At 40.6% G+C, this 20,702-nt stretch overlaps 1 protein-coding gene across 1 annotated transcript in view; it reads left to right on the top strand.

Annotated features, from left to right (window-relative positions):
* The window catches only part of CELF2 (CUGBP Elav-like family member 2), a 377,390-nt gene that overhangs the window by 239,361 nt on the left and 117,327 nt on the right, over positions 1–20,702 (top strand). The window contains exon 4 of the mRNA XM_050914110.1: positions 5,906–6,102. Coding sequence (XP_050770067.1) covers positions 5,906–6,102 — 197 coding nt within the window. The remainder of the gene's footprint in view (positions 1–5,905; positions 6,103–20,702) is intronic.

Here is a 20,702-nt window from a genome sequence, read left to right as displayed (position 1 = left end):
CTGTGAATTTTAAATTATCAGGGCAGTAAAAAGGACTCCATTGTCTTAAGAAACATTATGCTTTTACAGATAATTTCTGCCAGCGTGGAGGCAACACAAGAAAAAAATCTTTGCATTTACCATTCAGTGCTTACACAAGCACTTGAGTATTATTAGCTACTGCGAAGAATAAAATCTGAGCATTGGATGTCAGGTATTAAAAGCCATCAGAATTGTTCCTGTAGTTAATGTGCATGTGTGAGTGCAAGTGCGGTTGCTCTCTGCTGGATGGATGAAGAATTGCTCAGCTCTTTGTTAAAGGCTTTATGGGTCTGTAAAATGGAGTAAGGGAGAACGTTTTGTGAGCTCAGAGTTTCGGTATCCCTCCTGCGATTGCAGTTGGCCTTCAAGTGTAGCAGAATGGCAGCTTTGCAAGTCTTAGAGCTACTCAGTTGTCAGCCCCGCCGATGGGTGCAGGGAAGCCTGGAGAACATTATTTTGTAGACATTAGTGCCTGCATAGGACCAAACGTCCTGCCGTGTGCTGCTTTGTTCATTGGGCGTGATGTCAGGTTCCTTTAGCAACTGCTGTTACGGATATGTGTTACTTAATAATAATTATTAGTATTATTAGCGTTTAATACTTCTGCCAAAAACTGTACAAGACACTACAGCAGGAGCAGTTAATGATTTTTGAAACATCATCTTTCCTTTGAGCTGCTTTTGAGCAACTGCGCTGTGAAAATGCTGATGGGCCAGAAAGCTTGTGGAGATGACTTTTTTTTTTTTTACCCTAAAACACAGAGACCTGGTCATTTACGGCTTAAAAACATGGAACGGCTTCTTTTTTTGTTTGTCAGAGGTTCTGGCCCTTATTTTGCTGGCCAAAATCCAATTTAGGTAATTACATTCTGTGTCTATAAATCGCAACCCCCTGCAGTGTTCAATTGGGTATGGTATTGTGCTACCCTTCCTGGCTGAAATTGTTGTGCAATAATGCTCCATGTCATTAAACAGCTGCCGTCTGTCACCTTACGATGAAGTCATTCCTCTCTAAACAATGAGTTTATAAAGCCCTTTTGGGTCCTTCCAGATAAAATTTGCTCATAAACCAGCAATTAGGATCTTTCGAGTACGGTAAGGTGATGCTTGCTTGTCTCTCTTGACAGCAGTTGGAGTCCTTCAAACGGGTGTTGTCCCCTTTGTCAGCTTGTGTGATATCCTGGCAGTGACTCCGCAGCTCAGATGTAAATATTTATTACTGTAAAACCCTGATGCCTGTAAATGCCTCTGCACTGGGATGGATTTAGTAGTCTTTACACTTGGAACCCGCTCGTTATCATGTTCTTCTTGTTATGTTGGCTCTTAGAGGGAGTTCAATGTTCTCCTACAGATGTCCATAGAATGTGAAAAAGGCAAAGCCCCAGCAAAAGGGTAAAACCACTAAAATAGGGTGAGGGTTGAGACATGAATTAACCAAAACAGAACAGTGAGAAGAGTTCTGGGCAAGGTTAAAAACAGATTTGAAAAATGGGTCTCATGTAAATCCATTTGGTCCCTGTTAACAGCTGTTTTTCAGCACCTGGCTTGACACCTAGTTCATTAATGGAAGTGAATGTGGATTAACACCAAAGCTCCTAACAGTGATGAATTTAAGAGAGTCCCTTTTGATCCAGACTTTGTTTCTGAAGTCTGCCTCTCTCTCCTTAGCGGTCAGTTTGCTTTTAGCAGTCTTGCTGTAATTACAGATATGAATGGGAGAGACAGAGAAGGCGTCTACTAGGTTTTTCTGGTGCTCCTGCCTAAGCAGCAGTAATATTAAAACAATCTCTAGCTCCTCAAAGAGTGGTCCTGTCAGCTTGCTGAAATGATGGAATGGTAGTTAGGTTATTAGAAGGAAAATTGGCACAAATTGAGAGAGAGGTTGCTCTGGCAGCAACCACAAGCAGCCAGTGACTCAGTGGCTCAGTCTCTGCCCTTGGGCTGCTCTCTACGATACAGATGACACCTTGTCAGTGAAGATGATGTGCTGGGTCACCCCTGAGTCCAATGGGCTAAATTGGCCATGGAGGGAAGGATTGCTGCGGTGTAGAGCCAGCAAGCCACATAATCTAGTTTTTTTTTTTCTTTTTTTAAAATATATATCATTTGGGTACTGACAGTAATTGTCAAGGGATCCCGTTCTCATTAGTGTCCCCTAGACACAGCTATCTCTGTATGCTCATGCTTTCAAGAAATAGTCCTAAGCTTTCGCAAGGATTGTTTTGCTTCCTCTTGGAAAGTTTCACACATGGTTTCTCTTTTGCCTTGTTATTTCTTGGGTACAGCAGAAAGGGAAGATGGGGAAAGGAAGGAGCCGCTTCTTCTGAAAGGCATTGTGTTGGTAAAGAGAAGTAACAAAACACCCTGCAGCTATTGGCGACTAAGAGGTCTTAGTGCAGAGCAGTAATGTCCATTGGGTGAAGATGAAGATTGGGAGAGGATAAGGGAATTCATCTTCAGCAGAGATTATTTGCGAGGGATCAAGAATATTTGGCTGGATTTTGTATTGACCCAACAAGCTCTGTGACAACTGAACCGTCAGGCAGGTGTGCTGTATAGTTATGTTCCTCAGTGGAACCTTCAAGTACACTGCAGGGATCAGATCCATAGAATCTATAAAATTGGGGTTTTTTTCCATTGTTATCTTTCTGTTGTTTTAGTCGCTTGTTCAGTTTGTCTGCATTGGCTGTAGTCCTATGGCTGCTGCCGAAGCTGGGTGAGGATACTACTGCAAGTGCCATTGCTGCAACAGTGCTCGCGTGCCCCTCAAAACCCTGACAGTGAGAGTGGGATCCCTCCTCCGAGGTGCTTGAGAGCCTTAGTTTGCACTGAAGTCAAAGGAAATGCAATTTCGAAAGGAGCCCAGCTGTGCTTGTAGAAATGAGTGCCTTCTCTGCGGACTGAACTTGCCTATCAACCCCCCCAAAATATTGGCAGCTCAGTGAAACCCCTACCCTGTGGTAGAAAAGGATTATAAAGAAAAGTCTAAGTTACTCTTGTTTTTTTTCCTAAATCTGCAGGAGTTAGTGGATTGGCAGAGCTGTCAGTGGATAGTGGAATTTAGTCCGGAGAAGTTTTAATGATTTACCCAAGTTAATTCAGGCAGCGAGTGACAAAACCTGTCCCCCAGAGCTTTGCATCACAGCGTACAGTAGCCTACGCCTGGAGTCAGAGCCTTTAACCATCTTTATCCAATAAAGCATTTAAAGAATATGATCAACGTAATTCGACTTCAGTTCCACCAAAGTAAAGAAAGGGCTTAAGCATTCTGTGGAATTAGGAGAGAGCTTGGCCTGTGCCTAAGCCTTTAGCTCAAAGCAGGAACTTGATGGTAATGGGGTCATTAACCTGAGAAAACAGGTAGAAGTGTTCGGTCTTGTAGTTTCCTAAAAATTGGCTTATTAGCAACGGAAATTGTGGTGCTCTTGGTGGTAAAGGTGGTTTCGGTAGAGGAAAAAGCAAAGGAATAAACTTGCTATTCTTTATTAAATATGACCTTGCTGTAATTTTGGGCTAAAGTAGCAATTGTGTATGGATTTCTTAAAGAAGGGATCCAACAGACACAATAGATGAAAGGCATAATTTAAAAATGAAATCCATTCATTTTTTAATGTAAACAATGTAGAGAGTAAATGAAAGGAAAAGTGAAGCTGATTTCTGAAAGAAAATAGTTGACCGAGTCCAGGGCAAAGCTGGGGGCTGCACAGCTAAGTGTCTACCTTTTCTTGTCTTTGGAAGTCCAAAATAATGTGTAAGCATTTTCCTTAGTTATTTTAAGCTATGGGTCAGTGATTTTTCAACCTCCCTGCTAGGGAGATTGTTTAACAGATTGGGTTTTACATAAAGGAATAGGAATTAGAAAGAAATAACGGAGTGATTTTCTAGAGGTATAAGTGTCATGTAGGTGCCTGCTGCTCCATGAAAGTCTTGAAAGTTGTTCCGATGGAGTATCGTTCAAGTCAGTCAGTCAGGGTTTTTCTGTTTCTTGGAGATTCTGGGGAGGGGTGGTTCTTTGGTTGGTTGGTTTGGTTTGGCTTAAGTGTTACGTATGTATGGAAAATGCAGTTTCTAAGGCCTGGAGAAATCGTGATTTCTCCAGGTGTGCTTGTGACCTGTAGAACATCTTCAAAAAGAAGAGCATATGTAAGACAAGAGAGGGTATTTGTGCATGAAACGTGATATAAAAGGTTGGACCAAATCCTTCAGTCTCTTACTCAGGCAAGACTCCCACTAGAATCAATAGGAATTTTGTCTAATAAATGAGTGTGATAAATCCTGTTGCCTGCTGATCCGTGTTGAAGACACTTCACAAGTGATGATCAAACTTCTTACTGTTGGTTTAAAATGTGCCTTTAATATTACTTTCTCCTTCCTGCCATAAGCAGGGAAAATGCTAAAGTTAACATGGGCATATTAATGTGTTCAGGTGAATTATGCTTTCAAGGAGATGAAACACATGAAACTAAATAATTTGTCTTTGCGCAGGTTATAGCTGTGAGACAGGGGAATTACACAAGGTTGTTGTTTTTCTGCCTTTCTTAGATTTATTTTTTTTTTCACATGTAAAATACGATTTTCTTCTGGTTGTGCAGATTTTGAGCTCTTCCAAGTCCTCCTGTGGGCATTCTCTCCTGAACAATCATCAAATGGAGAAATTGTAATTAAAGCCAAGTTTTTTGAAAGTGGCAGGTGGCTCTGAAATGCCTGAATTCTGCAATGATCAACTTTTGACATTGCTGAACACAGGCCATTTCCCCCCTTTCCCCAGTGGAAAGATGGGGGGAGTGCTCTAAAAGTCACGTCTCATTAGTGTTCTTTCTTGAAACTGAAGCATCCAAAAATTATCATCACTTATGGAATCTCTAGCCAAGTAATTAGTTGAAATTACTGTCCTTAATTATCAATAATTACATGAGGGTTTTTTTTTATTTTTACTTTTGTTCAGTATTTAAAATTATTTGTTTTCCTTATGAGAGTACAACTCTTCCTAAACCATAATATGTCATTTGTCTCACAGAGCAGGTTATTTTTTGTTGCTAAGTTCTCTTCCCCTGCAAAAGTGCGTGGTTGTTTTGAACTTAGATGTACATCTGGAGATCAGATAGGGTAACAATTTACAGAGTGTGAAAAATTTCAAAAATTTGATGTCCTTTTGCAGAGAGAAAAACTTTTTGAAACAGCATTTTAATTTTCGCAACAAAACAGGCAATTTTGCCACTGCCTTCTCTTTCTGGGTTGTGCTTTTTTTTATGCCAGGGTGCAATAAACAATGTGCTTTAAACTGGAGCTCTCCAGACTGCTTTTCCTTTTTAAAGAGCGTAGGCAACTAATCGGCAGCAACCAGCCACATAGCTGGAGTGTTTTCTATTCTAGGCGATATCATACTAATTTGATGCACACATGGATGCTTCACACAATCTGCAAATTCATCGCTGGCATCTTGCATTAGTCATCTGACAGATTGCCAAGTGTTTCATATTCCTTTCATGTGACTTTATTACAAAACACACACACACGCACTGCCTTATTTCTGCCAGTAGCCAGTTTAGTGAGAATTCACTGCAGTTCTGTTTACAACAGCTATGGAGAGAAATCTGCACTTATTTGCAACTATCCTCTGCTTTAAAATGCAAAAGTCCCGGTTTGTGTTGTGCCGCTCTCTTCTTATATAATGACATTAAGCAGTAGCCTGCAGAGAAAACCAGACTCAATGAAAAATGTAATCGCATTGTTTTTTGTTCATAATACTTATGCTATTAATTAAATACTGACTTTTTTTTCTGCTTTGTGCCAATTGACATCATCTTCTGCATCTAGTGCACATGAAAACTGCGTAGTCTGCTAACTTGCCTTCTCTCTTTTTAATCTCCTTGTCCACTTTCTAGTAACGGCACAGCTAACAAGATGAATGGAGCTTTGGATCATTCAGACCAACCAGACCCAGATGCCATTAAGATGTTTGTTGGACAGATTCCCCGTTCATGGTCGGAAAAAGAGTTAAAAGAACTTTTTGAGCCTTATGGAGCTGTCTACCAGATTAATGTTCTCCGAGACAGAAGTCAGAACCCTCCCCAAAGTAAAGGTACAGTAGTTGTGCTCTTTTTGCTTTCAATTTGGTTTTTTTCTGATGATCTTGCTTGCCTTCAGGATTTCTAAAGAGGTTTGCATCTTGAGGTTTGTCTGTTTTGAGGCATACTGTGTTGAGCTATGCAGCAGTCCTAGGAGGAGAGGACTCCTGAATACCTATCGATTACTGTCTTCCTCCTCTTCTTAAATTGCAGTTTAAACATCTGTTGTGTGGACGCGTGCATTCCAACTGTGCAAAAAATAACAAAAGATTGCCGTCCTTGTTTAAATTATTATTGCCAAGAAACATGGAAACCTGAGCGGTCACTTTCCCAGGATTAGCTCATGAAAAATGTAATTTTCTACTTCCTTTCATTTCCTCTCTTTGCACCCTAGGTGGGAATAATTTTAAGGATACAAAAGGGGAGAAATGATAGCAGTGGGCTCTTGCTACGTCATTGCTCCAGAGGCAATAAAAATTACAAAGCAGAGTCACCCTGCCCTTTTTCCAAAATCCGATTTCTTTTCTGCAGTCATGTTAAAAGATTGATTTTTGGCACTGGTATTTTTCTAAAAGAAAGGGTTGGTATTCCTTCCTGCATTTTTTCTATACACATGTCAAGTATTTGTCCTTAACTATATTGCTTTCTTTCACTGTATATCTATGCATATTTAGGCACGTGAGAATTCTGTGTATTATAGCTATGTAAGTACAACATATGCTTACATGTAGACTGAAAGTGAATATTTTGTTTCACAGAATGCGTTTTTCTCCCTAAATAGCTGTATACTTTCATTTACACTTCAGAATTGGTACATGAAAGTGTTGCTAGCATTACAAATAATTAGTGCAGCTCAGAGGCATAACTAGATATGCATGTGTGCCTGGCTGTAAGGTTACTAGATAGTTATTCATTCTTACTGCACTCCTGCCACTGCTTCTAAAAACCTTTAAAGCGCGCAGGCTACAGAGAATATCACAAAATGATTTTGTGGGCTAGCAGCTAACTAACAGTGCAAAACAGCACTCGCTTGAGATTTCCACTTCAGTGAGAGGTGACTGCTATTGTGTGAGGCACACAGCACAACTTCGGGGGCTCCTGTGCTTTTGGGCAAGGCTGCCCAAAATGAGCTGAGCATTTCCTCCAAGGCTCAGCGTTTCCTCCTTGCCCTGGTGTGGGGCAGAGGATCCTCTCAGTGGCCTCTTCTTTGCTGCCCCGATTTACGTAGTCTTGTGCTTTGAGTGATATTAGTTCATTTTGGGTTGCTTGCATATATCACTTCTGATTAAAAGACTTGGTGCATTGGTGTCACACCAATGTCAGGGAGGGGGTTCTTCTCACCATACCTTGCTGCTAATCAACTCCCCGTACCAGATTGCTCTTTCCCTTCAGAAGCAGAAGGTATTTTTTGTTGGAGTGTTTCAGTGTAGTTCTGCTTCCAGCTCCCTTCATTCCCCAGGATTGATGTATTGTAGCATGTAGCCCCCTGCTATGTTAGCACAGAGCCCTCACCAAGTGTCTTTTGCTTGTAATGCTGGATAGAAGACAGCATTAAGAGGTCAAGCAACTGGATTTTCTGCAGTCCAGGCTGCTATGGATGAGCAAACTCCTACTTAGTTTAAACTACTAAAATGCTGAACTTAGAGACTCGTCCATTTAGAAAGAGCTGATTCCTGGGCCACAGAAATGCCTTCCCACTAAGCAGTAAATGAAGTGAGAATGATATTGTGGTTAGACAGAAGAAAGTCATTGATTCCCGTTTCTGTAGTGTTTTCCATTATACTGTACCTGTCTGTCAGGCAGCTGGAAGGCATAAGGATTAAGCACAGGTCATGCAAATCGTTGTAGACTAATTATGAAGGCTTGTAGTCTCCATATTCAATATTCTTTTTGAAAGGTGGTTGGTTTTGGGCTTTTTTTTTTTTGCTTGGACTCTTTTCAGCCATGCAGAGATGATGCTTTTATGTCACTTCAGGCATTATATGTTCTAATGAGTAAATGAAATTAATCCTCAAGAAAGACAGAATAACCTTCAGACTTATATTTCCCTGACACAGCAGCAAGCTCCTCTGGTGGTCAGCTTTTCCCTTGGAAGCTTTGGAGGAGTGTATCTCTATGCTGGCTCTATCCTTCCTCCTGGCTGAGTCTGCCAGCAAGGTTGCTAGATATAGAAACCTCTTGAGTTTCTTGTGGTTATCTCTTGACTGGGGATGATCTTTATTTTCTTAATCCAGTAGCACAAAGGATTCTGTGTGAGAGATTGTTAAGAATGTTAGAAACAAACAAACAAAAAAAATTGCCCTGAAAAATGTCCGATAGTCTTGTCATCACGATGCATGAGAAATACTTCACCTGTGCTGTCTAATTGGCATTTAATAATGAAACTGAGTTTTGACTTTTTGTTCGGGGGTGTGGTCGAATTCCGTGCTCTCCTTCTGTGTAAACACCCACACGAAACAACCATTTTTATTTTATTTGAGCTGGGTGGATTGAGGTAATGCCAAGCATTTTCCTGCCCGCTGCCTCTCTGCGTCACCTCCAGTTTTGCAGAACAGTGCATTGAGGGGACCTTGTGATCGGGTGACGCCAGAAAAAGCTCATTTTTCATTTCATTGCATGGTTGTGGCTGTGTGTCGTGCAGAACATTCACAAGCTGGTATCACCCAGAAATTTCCTCTGAATATTCTGCAAGCCATGAATTGCAACGACAAAAATGCAAGTTAGTGTTACTACACCGTGCGGGGGGGTGGCGGTTTGGTTTTGTTCTTTGAAAAAAGGCATTTTGATTTTCGAAAGATTTCTCTCTTACCAGACAAGGGCTGCGTATTTCTGTTAGCTTGGCCAAAGGGGCTTCTCCAATTTGGACAGAATTTTTCTCTGATGAACTGTTTACGAAGCTGCAATCTGAGTCTCTCCTGATTCTGTCAAAAATAACCATAGGCTGCTTCTCTCTCTCCTGCTGTTATTAAGACTGTCTTTCATACCCTCCAACGACAGACGGCCTAGTTCATGTCTTTCCTCCTTTTTTGTATTGCTTGCCAGCTCTGCAAAGCTGAAGCTGGAGGAAGAGGAGGAAGACAGGTAGAAAGCCAAGTTTTACTCACTTTGGAAAACTAGAGGAAAGCTATCTTACTTCCACAGATATATTGCTGCTAGTGCAAATGTTGAAGCTTGGCTTTATTAATTGGGAACTGCAGGAATGGCTGCATTTCGATGGGTGATGGTTGGAAAATCCTCTGTCAGTAGGAAACTCCTCATGCTTTCCGGAGTTTGCAGTTCTCCAGTTCTTTTTGGGTGTGTGAAAGAGCTCGGCAAAGTAATTTGACTTTGTGTTTATCCCCTGTTGTTTTGTAAGGCCTTTTCCTCTTTCTGCAACAAGAGAAATCCGAGGGATTAGGTAAACTAAATAAAAAAAAAAAAAGGAAAAAAAAAGAAAAAGGCAGGAAATCCTGTAACGCTGAAATAAATGGCACTTTCAGCTTCTGGGGGCTAAGGGGATTCAAAGTCTAGGCAGATCAGGCCTCTCTGTTCCCAATCCAGCTTGCTCCCTTTATATAATTTATTCTGGGTGGGTAGATGACTTTTTTTCAGAGTAGTAGTTAAAGAGAGCTTCTGTAATACCTCAAATACAGCGAGCTCTGTGCGAAGGCAGTATACACTGCCACCGGGATCTCTCTTCTTCCCCACTGTTCTCCTAAGCCGGAAAGATTTCCTTGGCTGCTTTTGTTTCGGAGTCCGAGTGCTGAAGCAAGCAGATGGCACAGGGCTACTTCTGCCTTTTGAAATGCAGCAGAAGGGTCTTGGGCCAGATCCACAGTGTCCCTTTGGTACCTTGCCCTTGTTTCGATACCTGTTAATTCTTGTAGGGATCAAGGTCCCCTGAACCAGCTTTGTGAGCCTGAGCCTGCTTGTGCTACCATAGGAATCGCGTTGCAGAAAGCAGGGAGAGGCACCCGTGTAACAACTAACTCCGTGTTTCCTTGTAGCCTTTTACAGACCCTTTATCAGATTAGAGGGAGGCTGCTGAGTGAACAAGGATGTGCTGTAGTTAAAGGCCAGTGTTTATTATTATCCTATTTAACATGGTAATTTAAGTCTACCGGGAAGCAAGCAGAGGAATCTGATAATGAGGCATTCATCTGCTGCATACAGGAGAGACTGGATGGGCAAGGCATATAGGAGGCAGAAGTGATCCGGCTTGTTTGAGTACCATTTCGGCTACAGTCTGGCCTTCAAAAATACTCTTGTGCAGACAGGAGGGACGGTTCCTCCCCTCCAGCAGGTCCCTGCTCACGGTGCCCCATTTGCTGCACAGCGGGAGGAAAAAGGGAACTCGGGCAGTCCTGCACGGGAGCAGAGCTGTGGCCCTCCGCTTGTCACACAAACCCATCCTGACTGTCCTAATCAGCAGCAAAGACGTTTACCAACTGTTCCTTGCCTGCCCTTGCATCACCGCTCAGCCGATTGCACACTCCTGCTCCTTGAAGCAATTTCAATGCATTGTGTTTTGCAAAACCATTTTAGATGCTCTTTAAAAGCTCCCTTCAGCCAGCGCTCCGGGCATCAGGGTTCCTCTACACATTCTGACTAATTTTGTGTTTTGAATGCTCTCACAGGTCCACATGAACATTGTTTAGCATTTGAGATCCGTTCAGTTGCATCATGAGCACATATGCTGTCGAAACTGTAGGACTTGGGACCACAGCCTTTATGGATGTGTAGTTTAGACTAAATTTTAGTGATCATGGCTGAGAGATCATCTGTTATAATCGCAGACTTGAAGTCTTTCACGCACTGAATGAAAAAGTGCCTTGTATATTTTTTTTTTTAGCAGGTGCTTTGTGCACTATATGAAGTTTCACACGACAAAGACTGGCAAAAGCCAAATGTTGCCATTAGATACAAGTACAACAGGGAGGGAGAGCGAATGGTAAAGTTGATTTTTTAACTTTCAGTTTCTGACTTTAGGATGTTTAAATTTAAACCTTAAAGAACCTTAATTCTATAATTTTATATGGGTTGTAAGTAGCATTATAAAATATATTATAGATGTGAGCTGATTTTTATAAAAGGTAATTCTTATTTGACAAATTGCTGGAGTTTTTCAAGAGGTGTCTCTGAAAGTGGACAGGTGTGAAATTGTGTATATCATCAAGCTGGATTTCCCAGGGGCATTTCACACAGTGTCACACAGGAGACTAATACATACGGTTGCTGGTGAAGCAGAGAAGGGCCCATTTTCAAATGGAGAAAGGAGCTGGTTAGATGATCGAGGGCAGATTAGAATGGGGAGAGGTTACGGGCCAGGGGAAGAGGGGGGATGATGACTGGAGAGCAACAGAGACTGTTATTGGAGATCAATACTTTTTCACTCTCTATGTAAATGGCTTTGACAGAATGAACCACCAACTTGTTATCCAACTTTTTGGATCATGCAGCAGGGACTGGATGGGGGCGAAGCCACCTGATAACCTGGAGAAAACAATCCAATACAAAGAGATTCAGCTGAGTAAAACGAACTGTGAGCAACAGTAAATTTGAGTTTTGAGTGAACACATACATTGAAGGAGTATATTTTTCAAAGATTCAAGAGCAGGAGAGGATTTGAAGAGTGTACATATCATAAAAGGACTGACATGTTTTGTATCCGTGTGGTCAAAAAGACACAGACAATGCGAAGCTGTATAAATGGAAGCATTGAATATAGCTTTCAAGGCAATATTGTACCACTTAAAGAAGGATTTTTTTGATCATGTTTAAACTACAGTTACCAATATTTAGTATCATTCTATAGAAAAGGGCAGAGGTCCAGAGAAGAGCAGCATGATTTTGTATGAAGTCAGGAAGGGTTAAGCCATGGTAAAAGGTCTAAGAAGGTTAACTTGTAAAGGGCTTCAAGCATTGACTTACAAGAAAGCTAAAAGGGGAAAAGCTGACGAAGAATACAGGACTGTACCTTGGTTTGGAAAGAAAAAGTTATAAGAGGATACAATTGAAGTTTCTGCAGTATGTTGAAGTGCATACTGAAGGCAGGAATAGATAAGCTCTTTCAATTAATATTAAACCCAGGGACTGCACAGCATAGACTTAAGATTGAGAAACAGCAGGCCAACAGTAAAAAATCCAACTTCTTAAGCCAAACTTTCTTCCTCCACTTGCAGAGCAGAGAATGATCTTCCAGAAGTAGCAGTAAGAAAAGTTCCAAAAGAAACTTTTCTCTTGCTTGCTTCATTTAGTATTTTGAAATAATGCGTCTGGAGCAGTACGTGACACGACTGCTCCCCACGTCCCAGTACAGTTTCACCCCGTAAGCAGGACGAGGTGCCAAGGCTGCGGTGGACACAGCTGACAGTGGCTTATCTATGTCCAGCATGAAGAGGGTCTGCGATTTCTGATGACCCCTGATATTTTTGCATTGCTTTGAAGCGAGGGAGCAGATGAGGATAACTTCCCATTGCGTACTTGACTGCAAACCTGTTGCCCGCATAAATCAGTCTCACTGTATGTTCCCATCGTTGACCATGGCAAGAAAGTCAGCCCCTTTAATACCAAAAAGTATCACAGCAAACCCACCCAGTCAGACGGTGCAGAAGTAGTGGAAGATATTTGTGAAGATACTGTAACAGGAGTGGGGGTTTGTGATTGCAAAACAGGAAGAGTAGAGGATGTTGGGGGGATTGGGTAGAGACTGTTTTTTGGTTGTAGTATTTAAAGACGGAGATAGCACGTAAAACCTTCCTTAGCCTTGTTTCTGAAGTTCCTATATACAGCCTGTGAATGACTGGAGCTGTAGCAGAATTAAGCTTTTTTTTTCAGGCATCTTTTCACTCCGTGTTTTTACAGTATTTATCACAGTGAGGGCTTGGTCCAGAAGTGAGGACTCTAGGTGTTGCTGTAAGAAATTAATAAAAATAACACATCTCTAAGGGATTAAAGTAGATTGCTTTGGGGCTCATTGGTTGCAGTTTTGTAGCAGCTTAACTATGATTTACAATTGTATATGAATTTTCAAAATTAAGCTAAGATTGTATAAGCACATTACTAATTATAACTATGCTGAAAAAGTGCATAAACTTTAAGTGCATGAATTGGTTTAGTTAAATTCATAGAAAACCCATTTGCAGATCAGCCATTAGAAGAGTAGGACTTCATATTCCAGTTGCGGTTTTCTTAATTGATCTCTAATGTTCATGTCTGATAAACACTTAGGGAAAAGGCAAGTTAGGTAAAGGGATGTTTGAGCTTCAATTCAGGCACGAAATAAATCCAAGTGCTTTCCAGGTATGTTCAACAACTCCAGAAATACAGGTGAAAATATGGGTTCAGTTTTCCTGACAGTTCAGGAAAAACAAGAAAACAAAAAAGGAAGGGATATGTCTGTCTGTCTGTTTTTTTCTAATTACATTTAAAAACAGTTGAAGGCTAATGACTGAGAATTAGGGAGCTTAAACAATAGTGGGGTTTTTGTTAAGACAATGCTGGAAAAGAATATTTTGCACAATAGTTAAAAAAGGCAGGCAATTCTCTGCTATAATGTTGACTTCTTCAGCACACCATCCAGCATTTACCTATAGAATATTTTAGAACAACTTTACAAAAAAACCCCAAATGTTCTTAAAATATAAATGGGTAATCTGTTTTTCGCAATGCCATCATTACATCAGAAAAAACACATAGGCAGGCAGTTAAAACAGCCTGAACTTTCAATAAAATTGAAAAAACCAGCTAATCAAATTGCATTGTTGAATCTGAATAATATGCCAAACCTTGGTCTCCTAAATATATAATCTCAAAGGCAAAAAATGTAATGCATGGAAAAACCTAAGTCAAGTCATGCACGCAGTTGCATACAGGAATTAATCAATGGATATAATACTCAAACATAAAATCACATACTTGTTTAAGTATTTGCAAGATGGGTGTCTACATTTAAAATATATACCTCTGTAATAGTGCCAGATACTGTCAGTTTGAGATTTATGGTATCCAATTTCTTCAGTTGCATATTAAAGCTCACATCAATGAGTTTCGATCTTTTTATGACATTGTTGTCATAAATTCTTTCACTGAAATTCTTTCCTCTTCCAATTTTCTATTAAATGAATAAACATACAATATTTATCTGCTTGCCACATAAAACATGATGTATGTTTTTGTTAAAGCACAGTGGCTTAAAAAAAAAAACCCACAACCCTTCTCTTATTATATAGTGTTCCTAATTCTATTCAGTTCTAATGTTTGAATCATTTGCTCATCACATAAGAGGAGGTTTTGCAAAGGATTTGAGAACCGATCTGAAATCTTCACACACTTTGGCATGGAGCTCAAAGGAAGAAAACGTTTGACAACTGAGCAATGTCAAAAATGAAGTGTAATTGGGGAGTAGCCTTATGAGCATGTATTTCAACTGCACTGCAGCTTCCAGGTCTCTCATTTCCACCGCAAGAACGACGTTTTATTGCTTTCACCTTCTGCTCCTGTCACCCCACTAAAATCACGCACAAGTGCATGTGCACACATATGCACAAATAAATAAAAGCCTAAAATTAAAACCCACAATACAAGAAGTTTTGCTCATTAAAAGATAGGCGAAGAGACTCCAAGGCAGTAAGAATTTCTCTGTCACTGCTGAGATGATGTGAGACACGTAAATATTACAGTGATGGGTCACAATAAAAAGCTAAAGACCATGTGAAACGTTTTAGCATAAATATGTCATCAATTTTGCTAGTTCTTAACATGAAATTTAAACCCCAGGAAAGCCTTGAAAGGATGTCTGTTATTCTTTATCATTTTGAAATGTGTTACAAAATGGATATATGTGTAGCATTTGCAGTGTAAATTAATTGCTAGTTCATTACTTCCATCTTCCCCGGACCAGACCTTGTCACCCTGTATTTTCTGCTGGAGCAGGGTAGCAAGAGGACAAGTATGGGGCATGCTTTGGGTCTGGTAGGACCCACAACCTACTCGGTGTCAGACTTCTGTGATACAGATGCCAGGAAAGGATGTGCCATGCCAGTTGTAGTATTACTTTTTTTTAGACATCAGTTCCATAGTGCACTGTAACCATCAGCATATTTCAAAAGAATAGCAAATAATTCCCTAAGGATAAGGTCTGGTAGTGGCTTCTAAGCCTGGTTTGAGCTTAACTCAAGCCAGTGAGCTATGGGTGGAAGGCTGCATATGCCATATAAATCTCCCGGTCCATCTATCTCAGGGAAGAAGGTATTTTCAGGAATCTGTGTTTTTTCTAATTGCTTATAAAAACACTCCCAGACAAGCCAGTGAATAAATTAAATTTGAATGTTTCCAGTGGATTTTTTCAGTTTTTCACTGAACCTAATTACTGTCTAATCTATGCCCATGAGTATGCAGTTTTAAGTGGGACTTTAGACTTTCACTCTGCAGATTAAACTCTGTGGTGCATAAATTCATTATTATTTGTGGAGGAAAAAACTTCAATGTCTACTACCTTGTGGTTTTAATTTAAAATAACTACTACATCTGAGTCATGCATTCTTTTAGAAGAATAAGACGAGCTGTAAAGAAGTGGAAGATGTTTTCCAATAAACCATGTCTCTCATTTGCCTAACTGAACTGGGAAAATTTATGTTTCAAACAATAATTAAACTGTCCTAGTAGCTCAAGATGTCATGCTTTCAATTCAATTTTAGGGAGCTGTACCGCAATAGGGAGTAGATTAATATAATGTACTGCATGAAACTTTTTAGCTGCAAGGATGAGCGTGGCACCGTAAGCAGCAGCGCTGCTGCTTCGGCCATAGATCTCCAAGTGTTTTGCAAAGGGAGGCAAATATCATCACTCAATTTTTACCAGCTGGAAGAAGTGAGATACAGAGGCCTGGGGGGACTTTTCCCAAAATTTTCGAGTCACTTTTAGCAGGCAGAGAATAACATTTTGCCTGTGCCATTGTTGTGTCGCCTAAATCAAATCTGCTCCCTTCATTCGCAGTGCTTGAATCCTGAGCTGGTTGACACAAAGATTTTGTGTTGTTAACACTGCCCAGGTGAGATCTGCATTAGTTTATTCACGTATTAATTGGATCTGATGAGGACTGCAGTTAGAAAAGTAGTGTGGAGCAGACCCATAGGCACCAGCTCCCACTCTTCCTGTGCCCCCCTAATTAAAACAATGAGTATTAAACAACAGGCTTCCTTTATTATTTGCAGATCATGGGATATAAAAATCATTGTAGATTTAAAATGGACTATATTAACCCCAGTAATTCCGCCAGGGCTTCAGTTTCTATAGTGAAAAGTGTTGTGTTGTCTCTGGCTCAATTAGATTTTTCTCAGTGTCAATTTTAATTCACTTCACTGGAGCGTGGGGGAACTCTCTGTGGAAGGGAAAATGTTACTTCTGAATGAGAGCCTCCTGTAGCCCACATTTTATTTAAGAGTTTTAAAATGCTTCACAGTCCTACGTTCTCCCTTGAACGTCTGCTATTGTGTGCCGTAAGAGCTGAACGAAATCACTTGATGTTTCTTGATGTGACAGGCATCAGAGTTTGAGCAGGAGGATGGAAATGGGGAGAGCAAGATCCTTGGTTCCCTCTTTTTGTTTAATACTGGGGGAAAAAAAAGCCTTGGCGAGCCTTGATGGCCAAATAGACGTAATTATGTCAGATGTTTCTCACCCTTACAGACATCCACCTGGCCACGCGTACAGAGAACTAAAAACTAAGAAGCAGGGTTTCCTTTTGCGATGCTGAGTCCAGGGCAGAGGTTGAGTGGCCTGAGAAGTTGTTTTTTCCCCTTTAGACTTGGCATTTCTCACCTCCCATGGCCATTGGCACTTAGGTGTGGATTGCTTGGTTATGCTCTGCTTGGTGCACGCTGCCTGAGTAGCCCAAAATGTACCGTTTCTTCCTTATTTTTAAAGGGAAAAATGGAGTAGGCCTTTAATTTGAGGGTGCTTCCTGTTGTTGTGAGAAAGAGAAGACAAGAAAAAGAGCCTACGATAGAGTTGTAGGGGAAGGTTTACCATAGACAAGGGCCTGAAATGTCCACTCTGTATAGGTGGGGCTTTCCAAAATGCTTGTTTCCATCATGCTCAGCAGGTTTCTCTTCCTATCTCTATACCTGCCCTCCTGACATTTCATTAAACTCTCAAAATTTTAGATTTATGGATGGTTGTGGACACTGAAGTTTTACTTTGGGGTTGGGGTTTTTTTGGTTGGTTTGTCAGGGTTTTTTTGACTGACCCCTCCCAGTTTCCAGTTTCGCAAATGATTTAGGCTGCTTTCCAGTATATCACTGGGCTACCTATAGGAAAGCACCTGGGAGCGTCGCCAAAACCAGTCAATTGCGTCAATAGATGTGAACCTCTTTTCTGATTCAGACAGAAGACGATACCTCAGTGTCATACTGGACTGCTTCATAGCTATTAATAATGCCAGCTTGTGTATGAAAGGTAAATACAAAATTACCTCCATAGAGTACCTCTTCAAGTTTTTCAGAGGAATTGAGCAAAACACTCTATCAAAATTCTGGTTTCCGAGTGTGTCATCTCCCAGCCTTTACGTTTCCAGTATTAGCTTTCCTTTCCAGTCCTGAGCTGTTAGCATGCAATGCCTTTCTGTGCTTTGTTGCTTGCTAGTACTTGCTTGGGTATATATTGAGTTAAAAGGTGCTGTGTGAAAGTAGGAAATTATTATTATTATTATCATCATCATCATCATCATCATCATTATTTAGATGCTGCAGTTTAAGTAGTTCAAAAAAATCTCATAACTAAAGGTCAACGTAGCTTGTAGGTTTACACATGCACAGTACAAGTAACCTTCAGAAATTTCCTCATGACAAGATAAGTGCAGCAATTATATTTAAATGAGTGCCGGAGAAAAATTCACTGTAAACTACATTAGCTAGAGAGTGTATGCTATAATTGAATTAATGTTACTTACTATCAAATGCTCCATCTAGTGTATTGCCAGGTCTCCTTATTACTAAGTGTCCTGGTTTCGGCTGGGACAGAGTTAATTTTCTTCTTAGTAGCTGGTACAGTGCTGTGTTTTGGATTTAGTGTGAGGATACTGTTGATAACACCCTGATGTTTTAGTTGTTGCTGAGTAGCGCTTATCCTAAGTTAAGGCTTTTTCAGTTTCCCATGCTCTGCCAGCAAGCAGGTGTGCAAGAAGCTGGGAGGGAGCACAGCCAGGGCAGCTGACCCGAACTAGCCAAAGGGATATTCCATACCATGGAACGTCATGCCCAGCGTATAAACTGGGGGGAGTTGGCCGGGAGGGGTGGATCGCTGCTCGGGCATCGGTCAGCAGGTGGTGAGCAACTGCATTGTGCATCACTGGTTTTTTCCTTGGGTTTTATTTCTTTTTTTTTTCCTTTTTTTTTGTTATATTCCTTTTCATTACAGTTATTATTATTATTGTTGGTATTGTATTTTATTTTACTTTAGTTATTAAACTGTTCTTATCTCAACTTTTCGATTCTCCTCCCCATCCCACTGGGAGGAGGGAGGAGGGAGGGAGCGGCTGTGTAGTGCTTAGCTGCTGGCTGGGGTTAAACCACGACACTAAGAATAATATTTGGCTCATAAAAACCCCTGTTCAACTAAGCACACAGTCTTGATGACTTCAGCAAGTGATTAAAGTTAAAGCATGTTCTTCACTGATTTGCTGAATAGGAATAGGCTTGAAGCTAAGAACAGGTATCGGTGTGTGTACATAACACATAATCACCGAGCCCTTTAAGAAGGCTGTTTATGGAGATTCCTCTTACAGATGGTTTTCCAAGTGTCTAATGAAGGTGTGATTTTGGCATAAGTGTCCTTCCTAGTTTGAGTGTAGCTGTCATGGATAATGGCTGCACCAGGAATGGAGAGGAGCACCCCGAGCGCAAGCCTGGGTGTACAACAGGAGGGGTGTTGGGGCGATCCGCGCTGGGGCTTCGGAGCCCTCCGCTAATAAGAGCAGTAGCCGATCGTTATGGCAGAGGGATTTCATTGAATAATCCTGGTGGTATTTTTAATGCTGCTGTTAATGCGGGATTCTCACTCTTGCATTATACAGAGATGCCACAATGAGATCCAGGAAGGTATTTTGTGTGACTTCCTACATAAAAGCAGAAATGCAAATAAGCTATGTTAACATATTCACATTATATAAATGGAAAACTCAGACGCATGGAAACACAGTGCCATAGCCAGAGACATGCTTCAAGCCAGTGATAAAGATATCCACAGTTTTCCTACTCTGCTCTTATGTTTTAACCATTAAGGAGAAAATGTGATATATTGGATGTTTTTGCAGAATATTTTTGAATGTCAAAAATACCATTGAAGTATGCGTCTCCTTTATGTTTGATATTATTTTGTTTTCCTTTCATATGCATTCTTTAAAAAGCGAATACATGAAATCTAGCAAAAAATTCTTTTATTCTCCATTCATTCAGCAACAAAAACAAAAAAAAAGGTTTTGAACCACTCCTTTATGGAAATTGGGAAACAGTGGAATAGTTTCTACAGCAACTTTCTTTATTGTTGGCCGAATCAAATGGCAAAAGTTTTTACGCACCTACGCATCTTACATTTTAATGATCCACATGTCACTCCTGAACTTCACCCCCCCGTGTTTATGCATGCAGTTGACATTCTGGTACAATCAGTAAGGCACATGCCATTCAAAGAAGTTACAATCTCCTCTTTGTTTTTGTGGTTTTGTTTTTTGGGGGGAAAAAGAAAGAGTAATTGCCCGTGTCAACTGATGTTCATTACATGGAATTGTTTAGCTCTTAAAAAATCATTGATCTGCTTTTTCCCCCATGAAAATATTCAAGGTCTCAGTTCACAAAAGAGAAATCAGCGTGTAAAGCAGCAGACTAACAATCTGTGCTGCAAGGAGTGAGAATGCGATGTTCTGTGCAGCAAATGTCAGAAGTGCTTGCTATCTTAAAGGAAAAAAAAAGACAAATATTTAGTAAGGATGAGAAACATTATTACTGTTGCAGTCAGATGTGATTTTGGGGAACAATCTGTTTAAAAGTAGGGAATTTTTTTCATACATTTGTATTTAGCATTTATGATTGAACATTCGTTAGGTAGCATCTGGCACGAACTATTCCTCTTTCTCCCTAAGTTTCATGGCTTTGTTTTGTATTTAAGGAGGATATTACACACGGTAATTTGATGTCTCATTCCCGTTGGTATGGTCATGGTTTTAACTTTTGAATGACTCCCTTGAAATAGGAGGAAGGAAAAAAAAAACATTTGGGGTTTTTTATGGGGAATATACAGTGTTTAGATTTCATGGAGAGTGCCCATGGTACATTGTGTGCAAGCAGCAAGTCAGAAGTGCAGCCGCCTCCGCTGTGGATCGGGGTCTGTGCACCGCAGTTAACAAAGGGACCCGAAATCTGGGGCTCCAGTCTCATCCACATGCTCTTATTATCATTTGCTGTTTGTATTGCAGATGCACGTAACAGATTGTACAATATGCTGTACAAACAGATTGGTAAAATGATCTTTGTCCTGAAACACTGATGGCATAGATGAACGAGAAGGATTGAAAGCATGCCTGCACTGAAAGCTGCCCAGCCCAGACGCCAGAGTTTTGGACCCATGTCCTCAACAAAAA

The sequence above is a fragment of the Gymnogyps californianus genome, chromosome 1 (genome assembly GCF_018139145.2).
Source record: "Gymnogyps californianus isolate 813 chromosome 1, ASM1813914v2, whole genome shotgun sequence".
In the NCBI taxonomy this organism is placed as follows: domain Eukaryota; kingdom Metazoa; phylum Chordata; class Aves; order Accipitriformes; family Cathartidae; genus Gymnogyps; species Gymnogyps californianus.
The sequence above is the reverse complement of the archived record's forward strand: the minus strand, read 5'-3'. Positions and strand labels throughout refer to the sequence as shown.